General features: G+C 36.2%; 1 protein-coding gene and 1 pseudogene across 1 annotated transcript; both read left to right on the forward strand.

Annotated features, from left to right (window-relative positions):
* The first annotated feature begins 10747 nt into the window (after positions 1–10747).
* LOC145122374 (putative mitochondrial protein AtMg00820 pseudogene) lies at positions 10748–11164 on the forward strand (annotated as a pseudogene).
* Positions 11165–22475: 11311 nt separating this feature from the next.
* Positions 22476–24878, forward strand: LOC145122375 (protein FAR1-RELATED SEQUENCE 5-like). Its single transcript, XM_079057982.1, has 4 exons — positions 22476–22926; positions 23064–24035; positions 24087–24763; positions 24846–24878. The coding sequence occupies exons 1-4, from the start codon at positions 22476–22478 to the stop codon at positions 24876–24878; spliced, it is 2133 nt and encodes a 710-aa protein (XP_078914108.1).
* Positions 24879–27792: the final 2914 nt, after the last annotated feature.

Raw genomic sequence — 27792 nt, forward strand, 5'->3', positions numbered from 1 at the left:
TTGCAGTTGGAGTGGTAAGTCGCTATATGGAAAGGCCAACTACAAAACATCTTCAAGCTGTTAAAGGAATACTTAAGTATGTGAAAGGAACCCTTGACTATGGTCTGAAGTACTCAAAAGGAAGAAAATAAGTAATTATTTTTGGATACACCAATAGTGATATAGGGAATGATGTGAATGGTAGAAAGAGCATAGGTGGAATGGCATTTTATGTGAATGGGACTTTGATTACATTGGCTTCACAAAAACAGAGATGCATGGCCTTATCCTCTTGTGAAGCAGAGTTTATGGCAGCCACTCTAGCAACTTACCAAGGAATTTGGCTTAGAAGGCTTCTTAGTGAAATAACAGGTCAATGTGTGCCACCTGTAACTTTGTCTATTGATAATCGTTCATCACTTGACCTCATGAAGAACCCAGTCTTTCATGGAAGGAGCAAGCACATAGATATAAGGCTCCATTTTATTCGAGAATGCATAGAGAATGGGGAAATAACAGTGAGACATGTAAGAAGTAAAGAGTAGAAGGCAAACATAGTCACCAAGACACTGGGAAGAGTAAAAAATGAAGAGATGCGAAGTCTCATTGGAGTCAAGAAGGTTTGAGCCTCTGAATTAAGATGGAAAATATTGAGAAGTAATTCCGAAGCAGTTGCACATGTCTTTTGTTTTAGTGTGGAATAAATCAAGCCATGTGTTTGAAAGTCTGGTCATCAGCTTAGTGGAGTTAGTTCCTACTTTTATGCAACTTTTTGTTTAAATAGTCTATTCATGTGTACGTGATGTTTAAGTCACTTTCTCTGTTTTTCAAGTTCAATAAGAAAAGCCTTAAAAGCTTTGGCATACTCTGTTCCCTATTCTCCTTTATGTGATTATTGCCATTTGTGGTTTTTGAAAAACTAAAAGGGAATCATGACTATTGAATTGCAAGGAGCATTTGTGTCTCAAAAAAGGAAAGATTATGATTAAAAGATGCAAATGGTGTCGTTATTAACAAAGCATGGGTCTATGAAATATATGGTTTGATGTATTGCCATCAAGGAGAGTTTCTCTCACTGGTCATGTATTCATGTGGGCCCTCCTTTGGAGTCATTCGAAACAGAAAATGAGTTCTCCAAAGAAAAATATTTTTTATTACTTTGACCTGCATTTTCGGCCTTGTCTCTCCAAGAAAAAGACGTATGCTGGTTTCCTCTCACAGCTATAACATGTTAGGATTCCCTTTTGGGTCCTAACTTTCCATCGAATCACAATAAAAGCTACAAGGAAGTTGAAATGACTGCAAAAGAAAATGATTCTAAGGGCCTTTGATTCATTTACTTATGTTTTTTTTCAATATAAATAAAAGTAAATGCTACAATAGTTTACTGAACATATTATCATGCAGGTTATTGTGTGTTAATGTTTGTACAGTAGCTACTACCGAGAATTACATTAAAGCAGGGGGATTCTTGTCTTAAGTGATGCTAGTCAAAAGCTACAACAGCTACAGGTGCGCAGGTCTTCACGCGATGACTAGAAAAGAAGTCACGAGGGTTCATCTCAATGTCAAAAGATGCAACATCAAGTGAATCTATCATTATGGGTCGTTCGAATGAAAAGAGTAAATACGAATTATACATCTTGCATGCACTGCTTCACAGGTTCGTTCGTTCAAATCAGTAGTTATTCAAGGCATGTCTGTCAAGTCCCTTTAAATAATGTGTAACAGAGTGGGACCAAATCTCAAACAAAAAATGCAAGCAAGATTCAAGAAATGTCCAAAATCTCTCTCTCTCTCTCTCTCTCTCTCTCTCTGTTGGAACATCCCCTAATTAATAAAACCACTACAGAAGGATGAATTACAACTCAAGATACATGATCTACACATGATCAACACAAACAAATATTCACTATAAAAGTAAGAACATGGGGTGGGGCAAGTTGCTATTGTAACATACGTATGGCTACATCTTTCTAAACTCTTGCCCTTTCATTCAATACAACAACATACACTATATAAAGGTTTTAAAAACACGTCTACCTAGTCAAAGCAACAAAACAGGAGGTAATTAACCCTATCTAAACTATTCTAAAAATCTGCAAACTAAACGTGGTCTACACGGCCTTTACTTATTCAAACTCTACAAGAAGGACTAAATTACCCCTAAATGCAATCACATGATTGACTCAGTTTGGTTTAACACCAACATCTCTCTCTCTCTCTCTCTCTAAGGAAAGACATTAAAGAGCAGGTCATGGTATATGTTGTACAACTACAAAATATGTCAAAGATAGGTGCATATTTTTTTATGTGAGTTATGGTCAAGAAAAGGCTATGGGCCTACTTGGTATTCATTGTTTAAATAATTAGTTTGTAGTTAAAAATTAAATAAAAAATTTATTTCCCAAGGTCTTAGTTTCCTTTTAGGAAAACTGTTTTTATATTTTCGTTGTTAAATTTATTTCTTTTCTTTTAAATAAGTAAATCATTTTTTTAAGATTTAACTAGTTTTTGTTTTGTGTAAACTCTTTCTAGTTGATTTTATTTAGTTTTAGTTTATTTAAATTTTGTCTTTTATATTTATTTATCTTTCAAAAAATATATATATTAAAATATTTAAAAAAATGTATATAATTTATTTTCTTTTAAGATAAATTTTCTTTTGTGTATTTTCGTTTCCTGTTGTCAAACTTATGTTTAAATTTTATATTTTATGTTTTTTCTTATTTGTTATGCTTTAAATCTAAAAATTTCAAAAACAAGTGTTGTCAAGGTCTTGTTAGCAAAGAGTTTTAAACGTATATTTTCTATCTGCTTGATAGAAATATGAGGATGAGAATGCATTGAAGTAAGAAATGAGTAAATCATTTAGTTCTGGGGGAAAATTTTAACGTTGTCTCTCATGTTCAAATTATCTATGAACATTAGAACTTATTTACCCCCTAAAGTGTCTAGTAGTCATATCTTTTTGTGTGTTCAGAGTTCTTTGGTTTCAGGCACTGATCTGCAGTTGAACAAGTGATAGCATAGATGTTAGATCACATGATTGTTCTTTTTGCTAAGAATTGATATGTTCTAATGGGTCTTGGTGATGATCTACCTAATGTGTCAATACACATTTGGTTCAAGTGCAATTTCATTGCACCATTTTAGAACTATTTGACAATGAACTATATGTTCTAAGATGTCATGATTTATGAGCCGAAATAGAAGTTGTTGATGAACAACAAGCTTAGGGGGAGCATTCAAGTTTGATAAAGGCAAATGAGCTAAAAATTGACAAGCATGTAGAAATGGTTTTTGATGCTGAGACCTATGCTTCATCTGGTTTGGTCTCTTGTGATAATATCATTGTACCTTTCATGTATTGATTGTGGCATTTCATAAGCCAAGTATGTAACTATTGACAAATCATTTTCCCCGGAACAAATGTTGATGCATCTGCCTCAAGTCTCGTATCTTCTAGTAGTTAATGACCTAATGAGACTTCATTTCAAAAATCTTTAACCCAACAGGTCATGTTCCCATATGTTGAGATTAATGAGTCATCCATCTCTTGTGTTGAATATGATAACAAGGTCTATTCTTCAACTAGAGATATTGCCTACACATAAATGAAAATTCTTATAAGGCAAGGATGTTATCCCCTCTCTTAGCCAATCGTTTTCTCATGTCCTTGACCTCCTAGACTGAGGTATGACATGGTACCATTATGAATTGGCGGTGGATATACACCAAGATTTTAACTACTCCTCTCTCCATGTCTACTTTATAAGAACTTAATGATTCACTGTGAAATAACACACGCTAATAAAAGTTCGAAAGTCTGTGCCGATGGTTAGACTATGTATAGTAGTCTATCACGCGCACTAACCCATTCTTGCCCTATCATTCTTCTTAAAAGTTTTATGATTCAGTTTCAAATTCCAAACACTGATGAGAACTTGAAAACTCTGTGTTGATCGGTATATCATGTACCATGATGTATTACACGCACCTACCCACTCTCGCCCTCTTTCTTCTAATAGAAGTAGTTAATGATTCAACGTATAAAGTCGTATGCTGATGAGACTACACAAAACTATATATATATATATATATATATATATATATATATATATATATATATATATATGTTGAAATAAAAAAGTGACCCTCTTCAACTAAAAGGAACCGCAAACTTTTGCACTTGGTGATACCGCAGAGAAGTAACTACCAGAGTCTGTTTTGTACGTTGTAGAACCGCAGAGTTGAAGATGAACCGCAGAGTGAAGTTATGCATAAATATAGTTTAAGTTACTTTAATTGACATTGCTTGTATTCCGTGTATTATCCGGTGAACCATTCATGGTCACCGTAGTCAGTTACTTTAGATTATTTTACTCTTTTGATGTAACTTTTGGGACTCTATAAATAGAGCATCCCACTTCATGTAATCCTTACCAATTCACCATTTTATCAATCTATCGATCACTGAATGTTTATCAATATCAGATTGTTCATCTCTATATCTTAAGTTATCTTAATTGATACTTAATCGAGTCCCTTTTCACTTGTGTTGTTCATCTTATACTAATTTGTGTTTGCATGCAAACCTTGTTACGATTCAACCTCGTGTCTACTTGTTTACTGCTTATTGATATAAACTTGCTGCTATTTATTTTCCTTACATTTCCGCAATCTAACTATTATTATTGTTTAGCTAACAAGATCCCCTAAGATTAACTTTAATTTCACAACTTGTTATCTTGTACTAATGTTTGTTCAAGTTTTTCTCTCAACAATTGGTATCAGAGCCAAAGTTCTTGCCTTTTAATTCCTTTTAAAATCGAATATTTTGTTCTCAAAACTCCGATTTAAAAGGTCTTCTATACCACTAAAGCTCAAAAAAAATTTTCAAAAAAAAAAAACAAGGAAAATGGCACAAGATTATACTCTAAATGTTTCAAACAGTGTTGGTGGTTCTAATAGAGCCCCAATATTCGCTGTAGGTGAATATCATCATTGGTACCAAAGAATGGAAATATATCTAAAGAGGCTCCGTAGAGATGTGTGGAGATCTGTAGAAGAAGGACCTCATATCCCTATTCTCACTCCTGTTGCAGCAGACGGTGCTCAAGCAAGACTTGGTGGAGGTCAAGCAGCCATGAACAGACCTACCAATGATGACTTAGAGAAGATGGAGAAAGATGCTATAGCCTTCTACGAAATCTCATGTGGTGTTGCTCCTGACAACTTTGACATCATTATAAACTGTGAATTTGATAAAGAGATCTGGGATGTTCCCAAAAATCTCTATCAAGGGTCTGAACAGGCTCAATACAAGAAGCTTACAACAGCTCTCAATGAATTCACCAACTTAAAAGTCTTACCTGGTGAAAGCCTTGATGACTCCTTTAAGAGATTCAACCTCGTCATCACCAAATTTTCAAACGTTGGCACTGTTAGAAGCAATCATGAAACATGCCTGCAGTTTCTAAATGGTCTTGGTAGACATTGGACTACTGCTAAGATGATAGTCCAAGGAGATAGAAAGATCCAAAATCTCTCACTGTTTAAGCTATATGGTGAACTTCAAGCTCAAGAATCGAGGTGTTAAAGGAATCTACAGACATTGGTGGACCATTTGCTTTAATGTCTCAAGCTCCACAGTACCCATATCCCACATAATCATCATACCAAAACTCATATGATATCTCACCGCAGTCGTATGAAGCTGATGCAGAACTGGATGACGAAGAAGAGTTTCAGAATGTCGTTGCCCTGGTCACCCAACAGTTCAATAAACTCCCACCACCATCCTTTCGTAAAAACCAATAGTTCACCAAACCACCTTTCAATTGCAACTTCAACCCGTGGAGTAACCATCTAAGATATCCCAGGAACCCTCATCATCAATCACAGCAACAGAATGCTCCTTCAAAAGAAACACCACATATCAACAAACCTTCAGACTCCGGTACCACTACCGAAGACAAAGACGGAGTCATTATTTTTCATAAGTGTCACAAAGAAAATCACTTTGCCAAAGACTGCAAAGCAAACATGGTAAAAGATAAGGCATTCTACCTCATAATGACTCAAGAAATATAGGAAAAAGAAAAGGAAAGAGCTTATGTTGCTCAAGTGCGAAGGGATCATCAAGTGTAGTCTTCGGGTGATGAAGATGAAGAGATTGAAAACAACAAGAAGAAAAGGAAAATATGCATGGTAGCAACAAGCGAGGAAGACGGATCAATGAACCTGCAGAGGAATTGCTACTACATGGCAAAAGATGGAAATCTCATAATCGTTGAGCAGGTAAAAATTATGATTCAGTCTAATGATTACAGCATGCGTGATTGTGAACCTTACTTAGAAAGACTTAATGACACGTGTGTTTTCGTCTTTACAAACTACAACCAAGCCCTACATGAAAAGAACATAGTGACCCAAGAGTTGTACCATGTGAGAGGAAGACTAGAAGAAAAAAAATCTTAAGATCACTATGTTAGAAAAAGACTTGTTAGAAAAAGATGCTAGAATGTTAAGTGAAACTTAATTAGATATTGCTTTAAATCAACGAGATATTGCCCGAAAAGAAATTGTACGTTTGAACCGTTTAATTGAAAAACTGTTTAATGAAAGTGAAGCAATTGATAATTTAGTTAACAATGGGACCGTAGACAACACTTACAATTAGGGATGGTCCAATAGGTACTCTACCGATGAAAACTCTCCTCCTCGGTTTGATGTCGATCGTCCCTAAGTCCTACCAGACAGGACTTTTCATTATCCCATCAATGACAAGACTTATCCCGAAGACATAAGATGTCACTTCGGTAGACTTCATGAACTTATCAACAATTGTGTCATTGAGGAAATTCTTCCTGAATCCTCGGGTAATCTAGATGATCTCTTACCCATCATTGGCACTTATCTCGGCTCTCAGTCCATTTCAGGTGTGGGTGAAGAAATTGTTTTGGAAGGACCTGAATTAGTTGTAAATCGTCCATCCTTGCCTTCCAAGACATGTCCCAAAGAGTCACGAAAGACTTACTCTACAGTAGTCCAGTCTTCTCTACCGTAGACCCCAGTCAAAAGCACAACAAATCTTCAGCCCATCTTGCATGAACAACCCATTGAAAATTTTGAATTTGGACAGTGTTCTTAGGGTCATGAACTTTCTAGTTCTCATGATTCAAGTTCTTGATTCTTACCTCAAACAAAAACTTCCAAGAAACCTCAACTAAATGTTTATGATGTTGTCCCACGAAAGAAAGAAGCAAAATTGGCTCTAGGAAAAGAGATCAGATCCCGACGTGAAAAGCGGGAAGCTGGTTCCAAAAACAAAAATTTCAAAAACCAGACCAAGTTTTTAAACAAAAGGAATTTTGAAAAAACCCACTACTGCAAAAAACTTTTCAAAATCCACTGCAGTTGATGGATCGTGCAAAAAGTCATGTCCAGTGACTAAATCTCTTGACTCAAACAAAACGGAAGAATTTCAAAAGGAGGTCAAGTCAACATCATCAAATTCCTTAAAAGACACAAAAATGAAGGATATTTTACACACTTCACAAACTTCGAAATCCCTTCCACCAGTTAAAAGTTCTAAACCTACAACTGCCTCTTTCAAAGGATGTATTCAAAATTCAGTAGACAATACCAAAGAAACATCAAGCTCGGACCAATCACAAACAAAAGACCACACCCTCCAGACCGTTGACCATGTATGGTATGTGGATTAATGAAAAGAACTTATCTTTTTTCTTTTATCCACTACCATCAAACACTTGTCCAATCCCAACTCTAAAAACTCCAAAAGATGTAACACATCGTGGTTCCAATCAAACATGGAAAAAGAAATCTATTTGCAAGACCCACATGCATGCATCTATTAAGAAAGTTTCCCACGTTACCATGGGCTCCAAACTTGTTTGGGTGCCCAAACTAACCAACTGATTGTGTAGAAAATGTGTAAGGAGGAACAATAAGAAGAATGGTTGATCGATAATGCCTGCTCCTTGAACATGACTGGAAGGTTGGAATACCTTCGAGATTTCAGGCCAATCAGTAGTGGTGGACACGTCACCTTTAGGAACAACGCAAACAGGATCATCAAGGGTTATGGAATATTAACTACGAGAAGCTTCTCTGATCAACGAGTTGCTTACGTAGAAGGCCTAAAACATAATTTGATCAGTGTGGGTCAATTATGCAAAGCTGGTAATCGGGTTGAGTTTGATAGTGAATATTGCTACAACGTGACAAATGTCAGAAACACGTGCTTGATCAAATCTAAAGTCGAAGGGACAATGTATCCATTGGATGTCTCTCTGATCATTGGCAAACCGCAGTTGTGTTTTCTGTTAAAGGTAGTATCTGAAGTGAGTTGGTCATGGCACCGCAAACTTGCTCACCTCAACTTCAGATATATCAAAAAACTGGTAACCAAAGAGTTAGTATGTGGACTACCAATCTTGAAGTACAACAATGATACTTTATGCCCAACCTGTGAATGTGGTAAACAAACTAAGGGTATACATCCTATGATAGTTGATTCTTCAATCGTTGAACCTCTAGATTAACTTCACATTGATCTCTACGGTCCATCAATCGTAGCCAGCCTTCACCACAAGAAATATATTATGGTCATAGTTGATGACTTTACACGCTTCACTTGGGTCTTCTTTTTTAGACTCAAATCAGAAACACCGCAGATCATGATCAACTTCATCAATGAAATAGAGCTCCAGATCAAACTACCAGTCATGCAGATAAGGAGTGATAATGGCATTGAGTTTACTAATCAGCCCTTGAATAGCTTTTTAGTTTCCAAGGGAATCAGCTATAACTTCTCGGCACCTTACAAAAACGGAGTAGTTGAGAGAAGGAATAGAACATTGGTCGAAGCAGCTAGATCGATGTTGAATTTTGCCAATTTACCTCTCTACTTCTAGGCAGAAGCAGTGGCAACTGCATGCTTTGTTCAAAATCGAAGCATCATTTGTAAACTCCTCAACAAGACTCCCTATGAAGGTCTCAACAATCGAAAACCCAATGTACGATTATTTTACATTTTTGGTTGCAGATGCTTTGTGATCAAAAACAAGGATCATTTTAACAAGTTTGCACCGATGTCAGATGAAGGCATTTTTCATGGTTACTCAAACAACAAAGTTACATACAAGGTTCTCATACGGCATACAAGACTAATAGTCGAAAGATTTTACGTCAAATTCGATGACTATTACGTACGCAACACTGCTTCTTCAACAGAAACCAACTTCATCTTGGAAAGTAATATCCCAATCTCATCGGTTCTGTTAAACATAGTTAAACTCAACTACGATGACCTCTTCGATCCCGCAAAGATAGCACATCTATCAGAAATTTTGGTGTTTCCGGTATCCCAACAACAAAATGCAGAAGTATCTGGACCAATCATGTCTGAAGGAACGTCATTCAATACTTACACCTCGCCGGTTGAGGGGGAAAGTTCAGTTCCTTTGGAAGTTACTGTTGGGTTTTGAGCATTCTAACACTCCTATGGTGTACATGCAACCCTAGATGCTTTGGATCTATGTTTTCTCTAATATACATGCAAACTTTTATTTTTCCAAAGCATCATCCTAACTAGCATACAATGGAGTATCTTTACTACAAAATTCTAGTTAGATGACATACCTTTTTTGTAGTTGGAAACCTTGGACCTTTAAGAACTTAGTGCCCCAAGTGTTGCAACTCAAATGGAATCACACAACACCACCAACAATGGAGGAACTTGAGAGGAGGTTACTTGCACTCATAAAATCAGCTTGCCCTCTTGTAAGCTTACTTAGGTTTGATTTCATGAGTTAGAGGGGTTCTTATATAGTGTGGCTTAATTAGGGTTACACCGTGCAAACCCTAATGTGCATGACCTTCCATATTCCTCATTCTCCATGGGTTTAAACCTCCATGGATCATCCATGGGTCACCACATGGGTTTAGCCCAACACAAAGAACTATGGATCATAAGCCCACTTAAGAATGAATGATTTACATAATCAATCCCCATATATTTAATTATTCTCTTTTGATCACAAAATTAATTTCAAAGTAATTCTTGATCAATACTAATTAAATAATATGATTTCATATTAATATATTATAACTTATAATATATTAATAAACCATAAATAACCTCTTCTTAATTATCCATCCTTCAGATTGCTCCGGTGCCATGCAACCCAAATGGACCATGCTACTCTTCGGTCAAGTACATACCAATTATAGTTATGGACTTGGACACTAATCCAACAGTTACATCCATTGAGGTTCCAGTAATTGAATATGCTACTCCAACACCCAACCTCAGAACCAATCAGTCAACCGTGTCGGAAGACTCTGAGGATAAAGAGGTTGAAAACATTGATACAAGAACGAATCCAAGGATTATTAATCACTCAGCAGTCCAAGGGGAACCAAGGTCACTGGTTCAGGGGGAAATCCTATATACAATCCAGGGGAACCTCCTTTACCTACCGCAAAACCAATCCCAACAGTCCAAGACTCATCTGCGGGCTGTTCACACATCGAGGGGGAACTACCTTCTTCAACCAGAGCCAAAGAGTCCTTTGACGTGGATGATATTCCCTCAACCGCATCCACTGACCATCAGCAATCTCGTCTACACATTTGGACGAAAGATTCACAGGGTCAAATCGTCGGCAACCCGTCTTCAGGTATTCAAACTCGTTCTTCTACTGACTTAAATAACCATTGTCACTATGCAACATTCATGTCATCTGTTAAGACTGGAACCACAATAGAAGCACTTATGGAGCCCGATTGGATCATTTCCATGCAAGAGGAACTTGTTGATTTTGAACGTAATAAACTTTGGAAATTGGTACCGAAGCCAAAAGGTCACACTATCATCGATACCAGATGGGTGTACAAAAACAAGTTAGATGAATCAGGTGTGGTTATACGAAACAAAGCACGTTTAGTTGCAAAGGGTTATAGTCAACTTGAAGGTGTTGATTACGATGAAACATATGCACCAGTTGCTAGAATGGAAGCCATACGTACTTTCTTAGCGTACGCAACTCATAAAAACATCAAGGTCCATCATATGGATGTGAAAAGTGCTTTCCTAAATGGTGAACTGAAAGAGGAAGTCTATCTACAACAACCTCCAGGCTTGAAAGCTTAGAATTTCCAAATCATTGTTACAAGCTAGAGAAAGCAGTCTACGGTTTAAAGCAGGCACCTGGAGCATGGTATAAGACTCTTTCAGAGTTTCTTGTTTCTTCGGGGTACAAAAGAAGTGTGATTTTTCCCACTTTATTTAGACGAGCAAATGACAAACATTTGATGATTGTTCAAATCTATGTGGATGACATCATCTTCGGTTCAACGGGTCAGGGAATGGTGGATGAATTTGAAAAGCTCATGAAAAGCAAGTTTCAAATGAGTATGAATAGAGAGATTAACTTCTTTCTAGGTCTTCAGGTTAAACAAGTCCCTCAAAGGATTTTTCATCCATCAAGAGAAATACACCACTGAATTGTTAAAGAAGTTTTCAATGGATAATTGCTCCTCGGTAAAGGTCCCTATGGCCTTTGGATACAAAATCTCAGTTGACCCTACCGAAGAGTCAGTTGAACACAAGATTTATCGAGAAATTATTGGCTCATTGATGTACCTCACTGCTAGTCGACCAGATATTGTGTTTGCTACGGGTTTATGTGCTAGATATCAATCAAATCCCAAAGTATCTCACTTGACCGCAGTCAAGCAGATCTTTAGGTATCTAAAGGGAGTAAAGCCTTGGGTATTTGGTACCCTGCGAGTAACGACTTCAGTCTTCAAGCTTTCATAGATGCAGATCATGTCGGATGCAGACTCGATCGAAATAGAACTTCAGGTGGATGTTAGTGTTTGGGTGGAAGATTAGTTAGCTGGTCTTCAAGAAAATAAAATTGTGTTTCTTTGTCTACCGCATAGGCAGAATACGTGGCCGCAACTAGTTGTTGCTCCCAAGTCCTTTGCGTGAAGACACAACTTTTGGACTACGGGTATAGAATGTTGCAGGTTCCCATCTATTGTGATTCAGAGAGTGCAATAGCGATTTCTCATAATACTACTCATTACTCGAAGATGAAACACATAGAGCTACGGTACCACTTCGTCAAAGACCACATTCTCAAAGGTAACATCGAACCTATTTTTGTGCCAACTCATGAAGAAATAGTTGATGTTTTCACTAAAACACTCAACTCCATAAAACTGAATGGATTTTTGGAAATGGTAGGGATGGTGAACCCTGACCGTAGTTCTTCTTTAAAGGATAGGTACCGCATACCTTATTAGGTGTCCGGGTGTGAATAACCTGCTTCTTTTCTTTTCAAATCAAAACTCTTGAAGCACTCTATTCATTGCAGTCTATTTATAGAATAACAAATACAATATGTACTTCATAATTTCTCCTCGGTATACCTTGTATACTAAAGTTACTTATGATCTACATACTCTATAGGTCTTCTTATTTCTTTTATTTCTAACCTTGATGATCTAGTTTGTCTTTCAGCTACCGCAGATGCATTACATGAACCCGCAGTTATCACCTCATAAATGCTATAAATGACAATGTGTGCTACTTAATGAAATTAAAAAAAACATTCTCCAAACATTCATTTTGTCGCACATGATACTTCAGTCTCTTTTCAAATGACTTTCCTCAGTCAGGCCTATTTTTGGATAAAAAGAAAGAAAACTGATTTGCCTTCTGTAAAATCTTTTTGGAAATCCTTTCCAATCATATCAAGCAACCGTTGGGGTCTAATCAATTCCACTTCCCCATTTTCACAACGGTTAATCCCATTTCTCACCCTACGATTATCCAACGTGTCATAATGGGAATGCAAAACATTTAATGCTCCTATTTTCCCGGAAAATATTTACTTTCGATTTATTTTTAATTCAACTGATAATGGTAAAAACCCAAAGGATTTTAACTTTAATAGCTGTAATTAAATTAATATCAATACTTTTTGAAATTCGGAGGTATAAAAACCTCCTTTCTTCCCAAGAGAGCTTTTACGCTTTCTGAACTCAGACGAACTTCGTCTCTTTAACCTTCTTGCAAAAATACTTTCGAGAAAGTTCTTTAAATCTTTTTTCTACAGCAATGGTGAAGTCATGCATTATAAAGAAACAGTCCAAAGCTACTGGTTCAGCACGACCAACTGGGTCAGAATCAACGATCAAAGACCTAACTTCATTCATAGCAGCCGACAATTATAGAGGAATCTTTGAAGATCATCCATCATACAATGAAGCCATCAAACTGATGATCAAGTTTCTTCCATTTCACCCTCTGTTTGGAGTTTTCACTTCCTTCACAGAACCTGTACCACAAGAAGTTCTGTTCAAGTGTGCGTTCTCAGCATTCATACCTCATGACAAACCTCAAGAAGTTCATCTCAATCTCGTCGATGATTCTTTGGTGGTTTTGACAAAAGAAAATTTTCTTTATGCAATCAACCTGAGCGTTCTTCCTTCAAGAAACTAAGCACAACTAATGTGTTTTCTGCACTTTATCAAATAGGGTACCAGGCAAAACTCAAAGGTGTAGGAGAATTCAAGAAAATCAAATTGCCTGCTGTTTGGCAGTTTGTTTGTCATTTTGTGATTAGGTGTCTCTCAGGCAGAAAAGGAGGGACTGATAACATGGGAAAACCACTTTTGGACATCGTATGGAGTATCTACACTGGAAATGCAGTCAACTATGGACAAATCATCTGGGATGATTTTCTGCAATACGTTTCCAAGGATGCACCTAAGGAAGGCATGACAGAACTCATGTTTGCAAGGTTCTTGTCATTGTGCATTGTTGATCTTCACATAGATGCTCACCTTAGCATGGGAAATGACACCAACTTGTTCTTAGCTCACGATCTTAAATGGTACAATCCTTTCAATGATCAATCTATTTTTGGTCCCATTCGTAGACTGCTAATGTATATTCTGGAGTCCATTGGACTTACTACCGTAGAGGTGGCTGATCATATAATGGCTACGAGTGATATTGCCCCATATCACTCTTCCCCGCCAAGACCCAGTCAGCCTACCACAGCCTAGGACCCACAGCCAAAACCAAAAAGGGTTAAATCCCTTGCTAGAAGAACACCAATGAACATTTTCAATAAGGGAGTTGTTCCCTCAAAGAAAAGAAAGGCTAAGACCGCAGAGTCTAATCCTAAAGCTCAACCTTCCATTTCTAAGGCTCATGATTACCCTGCTAATGTTGTCGATGACACCCAAGATGAGCCTTCAGAATCTGCAGACATCTTTAGAAGGAAGAAGGAAGAAGCTCACCCCAAGTCACAACCATATGCAAACAAAGGCAAATGTCGAAGTCTCTCAAAAGACTCCAGTAGCCATTCGAGTCACCGCAGACTCACATATAAGAACCCCATCTCTCCAATCAGATATAAACAGTGTATCTGTTTCATCGCATGATGGAGACAGACCCCCATCTGGAGTCCAAAGGAATCCCGATGTGAATACTTGCCCTAAGGACTCCAGGGCTTCACGATTGCACGTTTTTACTTCCAAGTAGTTGCACTCCATTCTCTTTCGTGTCACACAAACACAACAAACACCTGTTGCACCACATGGCACTTCTTTCACATCCTTTTCCAGAACAGAGCCGATGCCAAACTTTATTTTAGATCAAGGAGACCAAGGAAGCTCTAGAAATCTTGTACCGCCTTCATTACTTACAAGCGGTTTAGGAATGGTGAGCAAAAATGTGCAGGGATCCATGAACCCGAGGGACACCTCGGTGAACAAAGGGTTTGACGGATATGTATCCGATGACTCATGGTCTCAATATCTACCAACAACTTAGTCTAGGATCAGAAAGTTTGAAGCTTTCAAACGGGTTGTGTAAGCCAGAAAACTTCAACAGGTGCAGCAACAACAACAAAAGGATGAATCTATTCTCCTGGTGGCAAAATATTGGGCCACCACGATCAACAATGCCAAAACAGTTCATGACATTCTCTCAATTCAGCAGTGGATGAAGGAGATAGATCACACTGTCTAGAAGATTCAAGATATGGAGAACGTTGTTGGCACCTCCAAGCCTCTTCCAAATGAAGAATCTCATGATTCGAAAGACGATGGTACCGCAATCGACATCAGCTCTGCCTCTATGTTTGGTCTTGATGATGATAATATTGATGATGTTCTACATCATCCTCCTTCCAACGACTTCATTATGGTTATTGCTGATGAAGAATCAAATGGATCTCAGCATTCCACTTCAAATCCCAAGCAAAAGAAGAAAAATAAGATAGCAATTTCAAGAAAAGAATTCCTCAACCTACAAGCCAAAGTAGATCAAATCTTAGCTGCAGTCTCCTCCAAGACCCCGCAGAGCACTGAAACTTCAACCACACAATCACTTGTTGATTGTGTTGAGATTTTGGAGATAAGAGAAAGAATGACAGTAGAGAGGGTTGTTCTACATGTTGAAATGTGTATCCGGGATCTCAACACTCGAAGAACCGCGGACCACAAGGAATTCATGTCTAAGGCTGAAGACTTCGTCAAGGAAGTAAAAGAGTTAAAAAAACGATCTCCAACAAACCCTGCAAACCCAAGCAAGCAACTCCAAGAAGCTTGTGGCTGAAACTCACACCGCATATGAAACAGGGTTTGCGGTACTCCAAGAAACAATCAAGGGATTGAGAAGATGACTCACTGCCAAACAAAGTGTTGATGAAATTCTCCGTCTCACAAATGAGATTCATCAACATCTTTTCAATCATGCGATTCCAAACAACCAACAAGTGTGTGCTCAAATAAAAAATCATTTTGATGCCACATTTTAGAAGATCGATGAATTAAAACACTAGTTTGAGGAGCAGATGGAGCATGCTTCCTCAAAAGGGGGAAGTGATCTAGGAAATCAAATTAGAATTGAAACGGTTTCTGAATCTTCCAAGTCAACAAGTCACTCAGATAACCACTCTGTCATTCCTCCTCAGAATCCACCTTCTCTAGTGCACCGCAGAGAACAAACGCCTCCTCGAAATCAACCTCCAACTGCAGAGGTCAACAAAGAACCAACTCCATGGTCATCTCCTCAAATTTCAACTCATCGGGGTTCACTTTAACAAACTCCTCCTCACCTCAAGACGAAAGAAGAAGAAATGTCATATGACCATACTGATGACTCCCCTGCCATAGTCCAAAGAAAACGATACTGGAGAGCTGCTAGGTTTGCGGATGAAATTTGGAAGGAATAAGGGTTTGACACTACGTTTGATGAAACCCTGATCAACTCATGGGTAAACCCAACCCGTAGACGTCTTGACAGCCAGGGGTTGTTGACGCAATGTCGTAGAGTTTGGTTTACAACGTCAGGTGGTGTGAGACAGACAATTTTAGAGGAGACGCATAAATCTAAGTTTTCTATCCACCCACGGGCTACGAAGATGTACCGAGATTTGAGATTGAGTTACCGGTGGCCCTGTATGAAGAGGGGAGTTGTTTGGTTCATTGAACGATGCTTGACTTGTAGGAAGGTCAAGGCCGAGCATCAGAGACCCTACGGAAAGGTGCAACCATTACCCATGCCTATGTGGAAGTGGGAGGAGATCATTATGGATTTCATCACAAAATTTCCTAGAATGGCACGGAGTGTTGATTCTATCTGGATCATCGTGAACAGGTTGACCAAGAGTGCGCATTTTATCCCGATTACCAAGAGCATATCCGTGGAGAATCTAGTTGATATTTAATTTTGGGAGGTGGTAGTTAGGCACGGGGTGCCCGTTTTAGTAATCTCGTACCGGGATGTTCGTTTTACCTCTAGATTTTGGAGGAAGTTTCATGAGGAGTTGGGAACTCAATTGTATTTCAGTACAAAAACCACCCGCGGACCGATGGCCAGAGTGAGAGGACGATTCAGACACTCGAGGATATGATTCGGGCGCGTGTGTTGGATTTTAGAGGGAGTTGGGATACTTACCTACCTTTGGTCGACTTCTCCTACAACAAAAGTTACCATGATAGTATTAACCGACCACCATTTGAGTTGTTGTATGGAAGAAGGTGTAGGACTGCGGTTTGTTCTGGTGAGGTTGGTCATCGGGTCGTGGAGAAGCCGATTGCGATTCTTAATAGGAAAACTAAGTCTTTGTGTAATAAGGTAGGGAATTTGGTAAAGGTGCAATGGCAGCACCGAAAAGGCTTTGAATGGACGTGGGAGCCGGAACGCGAGATGAGGGAGCACTACCCTGGATTGTTCGAGGCAGCCGACTTCGAGGGTGAAGTCTAGTTCAAGTGGGGGAGAGTTGTAACATCTACAATTATCACGTTTACTTTTGAACCATTGATTTTTAATTTTGTTGCAAATTGGGTCCCTGAAGTCAAAATCTTGAATTTTTGTATTGTTTTTGTACGCGGGGCGTACGTCCATGTACGCTTAGCGTAATGGGTTCCGTACAAGTACGTTGCACGTACTCCAGTACGTAGGGCGTACGTAGCTCAGACCAAAACCCTAAGAATTAGGGTATGTGCACTATTTAAAACTCATTATGGCCCAAGACCCACCCCTACCTCACCCTCTATTTCCTTTCTCGACCCTATTAGCAAACCCTAGTGCATTTTGAAGCTTTTAGAGTGATAGTGTCTGCTTTTGGTTGTGAAGAAGGTTACTCAAGAAGAAAGCTTTTCCCTAAAGACTTTGGATCCAACGTCTTTTCTTCATTTTGCACCACTAGGAAGTATAAAGCTCCAAACTTGGTTTGTGTTTCATTAAGTTCTAGTTTGAGGCTAGTTTCTTCTTTCTTGTCCCTAGAGTTTAGAACTTCGTGAGTATGAGCTACTCCTAAGCCTCCAAGTTGTATTTTCAGACATTTCTAGGCATCTTATATCATAAAGGTGCAAGCTTGGACCTTTTTTAGTCCACATTCAAGAGTTAGAGTGCAGGATAGGGTGATATAAGCTAGGTTTTAGAGTTTGGGCTCCTTGTATCCACCCAAAGGCATAAAGTTTACAACTTTATGGCGTTAATGGTCTAAATGGTTTCAGATATGAGTTTTAGTCGTTTGGTCTTAAGGCTTTAAGAAGTTTGTGCATGGTTTTCATGGGGCCACGTACGTCGTGCGTACTTCCTATACGCAGCGCGTACTGCCTCCCTAGTCACAAATTTCCGCCTCGTCCTATTATGTTGCGCGTACCATTGTTTACGTCGAGCGTACGACCCCGTTAAGCTTGATATGTGTTTTGGGCCCAAATCGATGGGCTTTCTTGTTGGGGTTGGGCCTTGGACTTCCTTCCGTTGGGCCACTTCAGTTGATAAACTCATATTGGGTCTTGGATGATCCTTAAGTTTGGGATTAGGATTGTATTGGGCTTGAAGTCTAGTTTGGCCCATCTTACTTTGTATATTGGTCAAGTATTGTAAGTCTTAGTCCGGATTTTGACCCAATTGTTTTGGGGACTTTATTTTTTAGTTAGCATGGGAATTTATCCACTCTAGCAGCTCGAGCGTTGTCTGGGATTTCAGCAGCTGAGGTGAGTTCTCTTACCATGTTCATGGGCCGAAGGCACCAATTCCGGCCCATTTATTATTATGTGTAATGTTTGTTGCATTGTGATAACTGTATGGAAAAGCATGGGGGTAGCCCATGGCACTTGTATGTAACACCGGGATTTGGCCCTCGGCATCACAATGAAAGACCATGGGGGTAGCCCATGGCACTCAAATGTAAGACCGGGATTCGGGCATTAGGATTGAATGAAAAGACCATAGGGGTAGTCCATGGCACTTATATGTTTTATGTATGTGGTATTTTTGGGAAACTCACTAAGTTTTTGCTTATAGTGTATATTTGTGGTTTCAGGTACTTCCGGCACTAAAGGGAAGGGCCCGGCTTGATGGTGCAACATTCACTCCTCACTATTTTCTGCATTTTTTTATATTATACTATGATGGATTGACATTATTATTATGGTTGGTTTTGGAACAATGTGATGAATGTAACACTTGTGTTTTCTTTTAAAATGAAAAATTGTATCCGGGTTTTTGGGCTGTTACAACTTATATGCTTCCAAACTCTTATGATTTATTTCTATACCTCATTTATTTGATTCAAAACACTTTGTTAACATACCTCATTTATATCTCAATCGATTTTCTATGTCAATTCCACAAGTTCGTGGGATTCATTCTAGTGGATGTAGATAATCAAAATAGTGTTATTGTATCACACACACACACACACACACACATATATATATATATATATATATATATATAATTTGATTTGATAGCAGTTGCTATCACAGAATTCTACTATAGAACCCTCTTTCAACACTTGATGATAATCTCCTTCTGTCTAATAAACTCCCATTAAAACCCACCTTTTTGGTTCAAGTTGGATTTGAATTTACTCAATTCTTCGAATTCATTTTATTTTTCTTGCGACTCATTTGGGTTCTGCATTGGATTTTTTCTGTCACGATTTATAGAAAATGTGAAGATTTAGTGACCGCCCTAAAAGCTTTTGATGAAATGTCAAAGAGAAATGTGTTATGGCCGAATGTATTCTATTTTGCCAGAATGTATTACGAAATGAATGTATTCTTGGAGTCATATTTTCTGCAATAATTTCCCATATTATATTTGACTAATATGTTTTTTTTTTTTTTCAGAATTCATATGTTGTAAATGAATATGAAAAAAAAAATGTTAAAAATATGTGTTGCATGACACGTGTTTATGGAAATGCCTAAAAGAGAATTTGATGTTCAAATTCTAAAAGGACACAAACAGAATTATGACTTGATTATTGGTGTTACTTGGTTCTGACCATGTGCTATGCATTCTGTCGGAATTATTAAAGTTTGTTTTATTATTCTTCATATATAATAACATTCTCACAAAATTTTATTCTTACATAATTCGATTTCATGATATTTCTTCTCATAGTATATGTGAAGGGATCATGATGATCAAAGGCCTGAAGGTTGGATGACAATGTGTGGGATAAAAATGAACAATGGTCACTGATCTTCCAAAAAGAATGAATTATTTATCATTATGTAATAGTATACTAGGTGTAAAACTCGTGTACTACACGGGTTGATTAAAAAAATAAAATATTAAAATGTAAATAATAAGTATTTTTTAAAATAAAATTTTGAAATAAGGAATGAAATTTTTTAAATAAGAAACATATTAATTGCAATTTATTATAATATTTATTACATTTAATATTTTACATGTATAAGTATAAGTATTATATGACTTTTTAATTTTAAAAATTGAAAAAACCCATAAATTGACATGTGGATATTATTTATTTAAAAAATATCACAAAATGACAAGTGTCAAAACTCATTAGAGATTGACATGTGGCAAAATTATCTTCATTTATTATAGTAGATTCCGATAGAATAATCTATATATTGTGTTTGTTTGGTATTAGTAAGTGTAACATTATCATAGAAAAGTACATAAAGTTTTTTTTATTTTCTAAGAATGTAATAAAAAATTTTAACTTGTATCCAAGAATTTGTTATTTTTCAAGAAGTTCATTCAATAAAAAATATATATTCTATCAAAATATTTTTTCTTTTATGGTTCAAGAATATTTGTTATTTTCAATATATCGATAAACATATTCTGTCAGAATGTCCGAGTTAGGAGAATTATCATCCATAAAATCAAATTTTTAAAATTAATAGAATCTATTATCCCTTAAAATTTGTAATTTTCCTTTTTTAAATATAGATTAATTAACTAAACTACCCTTATAGTGAGATTTATGTGATTATTCTATTTTCTTTAATTTAATAATATACATAAATCACTTTCTTAAATTAATAAAAATGATTGGACCACAATTTTTCCTACATCTACACTATAAATAGTTAGAATACAATAACTTAACTATATATATATATATATATAATACAATCATTCCTACATCCACACTATAAATATTAGAATACAATAACCTAACTATATATATATATATATATATATATATATATATATATATATAGAGAGAGAGAGAGAGAGAGAGAGAGGTAGGTTCCATTGAGATTAAAAATAAAATAGAGATCTTGAGATTCAATCCCAGCCACATATTTTAAGCATGCCGCTCTAACCCTCCGGCGTACCGGCGCGGCAGGCCTGTTATAATCATAAATGATTATATAGCGCCACCCGTTCCTTTCTCCTCCGCCACCATGCTCACCACCACAACCGTCACCGCCACCACCACTACCACCACCTCTGACACCAGCTGACCCCACCACTGTCACCTCTGTCAATTATATCACCGCCACCTCTGTCACCACCATCTTTTCTGCCACCAACTGTCATAATCATATATGAATACTCAGTTTGTGAACAAACATATATGTATAATCATTTATGATTACACATACACTGCTGCTGTCAGTACACTGGAGCGTTAGAGCGGCAAATGAGAAATGTATGGCTCAGGTTGAATCTCAAGATCTCTACTTTTTTTTAATCTCTAGTGAACCGTCCTATATATATATATATATATATATATATATATATATATATATATATATATATATATGGGAAAAGTGAGTATACCTTATACCAGGATATAAGCTTAGGTACCTAAAAGTGAGTATACATTATAGCAGGATATAAGCTTAGGTACCTAATTGTCAAAACTACGTAGTTTTGATTAATGATTTTATTTGATGAAAAAGAAAAATGTTATTTCCTGGAAAAAAAAGATAATATGTTCCAATTTGTTTCCTTATTTTTATGAAAATAGAGATCGTATCTTCCTTCTTTTCCGATTGCTGTTGTGATCATCATCGTTTTGAAAAAACGATTACCATACGGCTTTGCTGCTTGAAATCGGATTCCTAATAAATCACGAAACAAAAAAGGTTCAAGAATTGAATTGGATTTTGTCATACGACTTCTAATTGAAGAAACATAATTTCATAGAATTGGATTTCGTGATAGGCTTAAAGAATTCAGATTTCAAAGGATTGGTTCAAGAAATCGCATTGAAGAAACTGCTTCATGAAATCAACCTCCTTCAAAAACTACAAATACTTTGTTTACGTTAAATCTTGAAATCGGATTCTTAGTAATCGGATTCCTACAAATACTCTGTTGTTTACTGATTTCAGAATTTTAATTTTGGGATTTCGTTTTTCATGTTTTCAGAATTTTAATCTTGGATATTGTTGTTTCCGGACTTTGAAATTTGTTGCTTAGTCGTATTTTTCAGAGATTTTATTAGCGACATTGTTGTTTTTTTAGAGCAGTACATTGATGTTTTATAGAGCTCCATATTGTTGGTTGTTCTGAGTTTTCTGAAAGGTAAATATCCAATGTAATTAATTTTTGTATATTCTTCGTTCTCATTGTGCTTTTTAAGTATAATGATTCAATCTTAACTAATAGTAAACAAAATGGTGTTAATCGTTTATTTAGAAACATGAATTGTGGTCTTGTGCAGGCCATAATGGTTGAAACCGAAGCAAATGATCAAGCTATTGAACTACATGTAACTGAAGATATTGACAAAAATGATTTCGTAGAAGCAATATGTGAATCTGAAAAAAGTAATGATGTTGATGTGAACATTGAGTGTGACGAAGATGAAGTTAATGATAAAAGTATATTGGGAAAGGTTTTCGATACCGCGGATGATGCATATGACTTTTATAATGATTATTCGTTTTTACATGGATTTGGTATACGTAAAAATGACATATTTAAAAGCTTGAAAACAAATGAGCCTTTTCGGAAGATTTATGTATGCAACAAAGAAGGGTTCAAACGGATTAAAAAAATAATTCAAGTGAAAGTGAGACAAAACGTCGTAGAGAGGTTAGAATCAGATGCCAAGAAAGGCTTCGAATTACAATACAGAAGGATAGGAAATGGTTAGTGGACTTGTTTAATGACACATATAATCACGAATTGAGCATGATACCAACGAAGGTGATGAAGCATCGATCTCATAATAAGTTCCACCGCTCCATGGAATGTAAATCTCTTATGGTTAAACTTGGACAATCAGGGTTGAAACCTAATATGGTTAAAAAGGCTATTAATGCAATGAAAACCTCAAATGAAGCTGATGTTACTTCAAAGCAATGTGTTGATGTATTATCCGAGCAACGAAAACAACATAAAGGAAAAGAGTTCTATGGACTTATAAAACATTTTCAAGATAAAACATTAGTTGATAATGACCAGTATTTTGTAGTGGATTTGTGCGGTGATGGGTGTCCTAAAAATATTTTATGGGCTTATGAAAAATCAACAGACGCCTATACAAAGTTTGGAGATGTTGTTGTGTTTGATGTCACTTATATGAAAAACAAATTCAAGATTCCTTTTGCTCCCTTTACTGGGGTGAATCATCATGGACAGTCTATACGTTTTGGTGGAGTATTGCTAGAAAACGAAAAGGAAGAAACATTTGAATGGTTAGTTGAGCATTTCCTCAAATGTATGTTTAACAAATATCTGAAAGAAATTATTAATGATCAAGACAAAGCTATGGGAAATTCAATAAAAAGAGTTTTTCCAAACACTCGTCATCGTTTTTGTGAATGGCATATCAAGAAGCATGAACCGGAACACCTCCGACCTTATGTTTCTCGTTATAGTGATTTTCAACACTCATATAGAGAATGGGTAAACAGTGACACTATTGAAGAATTTGAAGCCACGTGGGAAGTTATACGTTGTAAGTACAAACTAGAAAGTAATTGTTGGATAAGTGGCATGTATAATCAACGGATGCATTGGGTTAATGCTTACTTTAAGGATATTTTTTTGGCTGGTATGACCACAACTGAACGAAGTGAGAGTATTAATTCATTTTTTGATGGATTTGTTAACTCAAGCACTATGTTGAATGAATTTGTAGTACAATATGACAAAGCAGTTGCGTCACGAAGGGCCGCCGAAGAAGATGAAGATTTCAAGACTATGAATTCGAGGTCAGTTCTGTCCTCAGTACATCCAATCGAAGCAAAAGCAGGTGAGTGTTATACCCGAAATATTTTTGATATTTTTAAAAAATAATGGATAGAAGCTAATAATAATTTAACTCACGAGACACTAAGCAAAAGTATAGAAGAAAGCAAATATCGAGTTAGGCGACTAGATGTTGATAAAACATATTGGCGCATTGTTACTTTTCGTTCTTTGAATCAAGTCAGCGTCACATGTTCGTGTGCTAAGTATGAGACACATGGAATTTTATGCAAGAATAGCCTGTATGTGATGAAGAAGAGGCATGTTCAAACACTCCCCAGTCATTATATTTTACCTCGGTGGACCCTTAATGCTAGGTACAAGGTAGGTAATGTTAGTATCAGAATCGGAGATATGAATACTGAAAATGGAGTTAATACCTTCACATTATGGTGTGTTCGTTCAAATTTTAATAAACTAATTGAACAAGCAAGAGACTCCCCTTTGGAGATACAGAAACTCAATACACCATTGATAAGTCTTTTAGAGGATCAAGCAGTACGAAAGAAATTTATATCTTTTGAGAGTACATCTCAAGGTTCTTGTATGGGAATTTCGCAAGTAGATATGATGTCACAGTTATCTGTATGTGATCCTCTTGGTCCAACTACTACAAAAGGGCGTCCTAAAGCTGCTAGTAGGATAAAGTCTCCTTTAGAAGCCCCCAAAAAGCAAACATGCTCTTACTGTCAAGGATTGGGTCATCACACTAGTAGTTGTTCAAAAAGAAAGGTACTTATTATTATTATTATTATTACTATTCATGATTTTAGAAGTATGATAATTATAATAATGATTTTTTTTCATGTATCAGGCAGATGAATCGATGCATGAGAAAGAAAAATGAGATGTGTTGTTTTTGTGAGCAAAAGAAAGCGTCATATGCTTTTTCACATTTTTGACATTCTTTTTTTCTTTATGATGTATGAATAATCTTGATATTTTTTATGTTTCTTAACATTGTTTTTATGTTTTCGAATGAAAATTATTGATTATTTCTAATTTGTCTGTTTAAAATTGATTGTTGGTTGTTATTATGGGATAAAAATGAATGTATGATGCTAAAAACGGTAAACAGCAAAAGTATGATGTTATTGCGGGTTAAAAGTGAAAATATACAACCATAATGGGTTAAAAGTGATATTATGATGCTAATATGGGTGAAAAATGAAAATATTCAGCCATTATGGTTTAAAGGTGAAAATATACAACCATAATGGGTTAAAAGTGATATTAGGATGCTAATATGGGTTAAAAATGAAAATATTAAGCCATTAGGGGTTAAAAGTGAAAATATACAACCATTATGGGTTAAAAATGAAAATATACAACCACAATGGGTTAAAAGTGATATTAGGATGTTAATATAGGTTAAAAATGAAAATATTCAGCCATTATGGATTAAAAGTGAAAATATACAACAATTATGGGTTAAAAGTGAAAATATACAACCACAATAGGTTAAAAGTGATATTAGGATGCTAATATAGGTTAAAAATGAAAATATTCAGCCATTATGGATTAAAAGTGAAAATATACAGCAATTATGGGTTAAAAGTGAAAATATACAACCACAATGGGTTAAAAGTGATATTAGGATGCTAATATAGGTTAAAAATGAAAATATTCAGTCATTATGGATTAAAAGTGAAAATATACCGTCATTATAGGCTAAAAGTGAAAATATACAACCACAATGTGTTAAAAGTGATATTAGGATGTTAATATGGATTAAAAATGAAAATATTTGGCCATTATGGGTTAAAGTGAAAATATACAACCATTATGGGTTAAAAGTAAAAGTAGGATGTCATTATGGGTTAACAATAAAAGTAAACATAAAAGTAGGATGTTGTTATGGGTTAAAAATAAAATTATCCATGAACAAAAATAATCAAGAAAGTCAATTTTGCTCCTATTACTCCTAAACAAGCTAACTATTATTTGTGCACACCAACGGATGATACATATTGCATAGAAAAAAGTGTTTAGTGAGGCATATACAAAACACAGTGAATAAATACAACCAAATAGGAAATCTGAAAAATAATTAAAAATCTGGAAACTTTGAAAATCAACTAAAAGTTCAAATTTTATTAAAAAACATATCAATATCCATAAACAAAAAAAAATCAAGAAAGTAGTATTACAAACATACTACTTTTACCAAACATATTACCAATAAAACCTTAGAAATAAAAACATAAAAGGTAAACTAAAATCTCTAAAAGCAACATTGTTGAGGAAAGCTAAACTTGATAAAATCTTGAACTACAGTTTGGCTTCCTTTCAGTGTTATAATTTTCAGCTCTCATTTCAACTGCTAATAGAATTAGAAGATTTAAATTCTTATCTTTACTCTTCAGCTTCACTACTGCTCTTTTCATTGTCAAAATACCCTGAATTCAGTTCGTTTTCAGGACTTTGATGAGAATTTTCACCATCATTTTCAGGGTTGTCATCCAACATCATATTTGTGAAATAATGTTGCTGAAATGGCACTATTGCATTGTTTATGAGTGGCTATCTTCTGAAATTATTTCTGTAATGCTCCATTTTGGTTTTGTAGTTCCTGGTAAACCAGATGTAAAAAAAATTAAAAAATATCAAGAATCCAACAGGACATGATATAACATGACTAGACAAAAATGACAACTTTTTTTACATCAAAAAAGAGGAGGAACAATGTGTGACTGGGGCAGTGTCGGATTTCTTCCTACCTCTTCCCTAATGTGACTTGATTTTCAGGGAGCATGACTTTGTTCATTTTGTACATTGAATAGGAGTCCATGGTTTTGCTTTAAAGTAGTAAACTTGTTCAAAATGATGAAGGAGTGACATGTAATACTTGTGCAAGATAAAATAAGCCATTGTGAAAAGTCGTACCACAATGGAGAATCTGAACAACTTACACGTCGACCAAGGGCACAAAGCGTAAATTCACATTTTGAGTGATAACACCCTTTCTCGATAACAACCTATGCTTTTTAAGCCATTTTGAGACAAAAGTTCACTAGTGCATTTAATCAAACACCTGGTGATCAGACATCTCAATCTAATGAAATAAGTAAAAAAAAATGGAATCAATCTAATTTAATCTCACCGGTGGAACAAATTGAAAAACATAAAATTGAAAAACGCCTCAATTTGTCACATAATTAATCATAGTTGAATTAACGATCTTTGTTGGATACAAGAGTGGAATTAAACGAATCTAGTTAGATAAAGAGTGGAATTGATGAATTTGTTGGACAAGCAAGCAGCAAGATCGATAGATGTTAAAGAGTACACAAATTCTTGAAATAGTGAGGGGCCTGATTGAAAGATTCTTCAAACCGTAACTTGAAGCCACATGCATGTAACATCCATAAAATTCGAGCCAATTTAAAACTTTTAAAACATTTCAAAACACATGTTTATTACACACTTGTTTTAAAAATAGTATGTTGTCAGAGTATCTCATAATCAAATCATAAAATCGTATAATGTGAGGAGCGATACGATCACGCCTTCGCCTTCCCGCGATCATCAGAAGTACCTGAAACAATAATTGATAAATGTAATCTCGAAGGCTTAGTGAGTTACCCCAAAATACCAACGCCATGCAGTCATAATCGTATCATATAACATATAAGCAAACAACATGCATAATGAGACATCAGTCTGACTAGACCGAATCCCGGTCCTCAGTCTATCTGGACCACTCTTCGAGCCCTCGGTACGTCTGGACCGCCCTCCTCGGGGCCTTCAGCCTATCCAGA

Source organism: Lactuca virosa, chromosome 6 (genome assembly GCF_052849685.1).
Source record: "Lactuca virosa cultivar CGN04683 chromosome 6, Lactuca_virosa_CGN04683_v6, whole genome shotgun sequence".
In the NCBI taxonomy this organism is placed as follows: domain Eukaryota; kingdom Viridiplantae; phylum Streptophyta; class Magnoliopsida; order Asterales; family Asteraceae; genus Lactuca; species Lactuca virosa.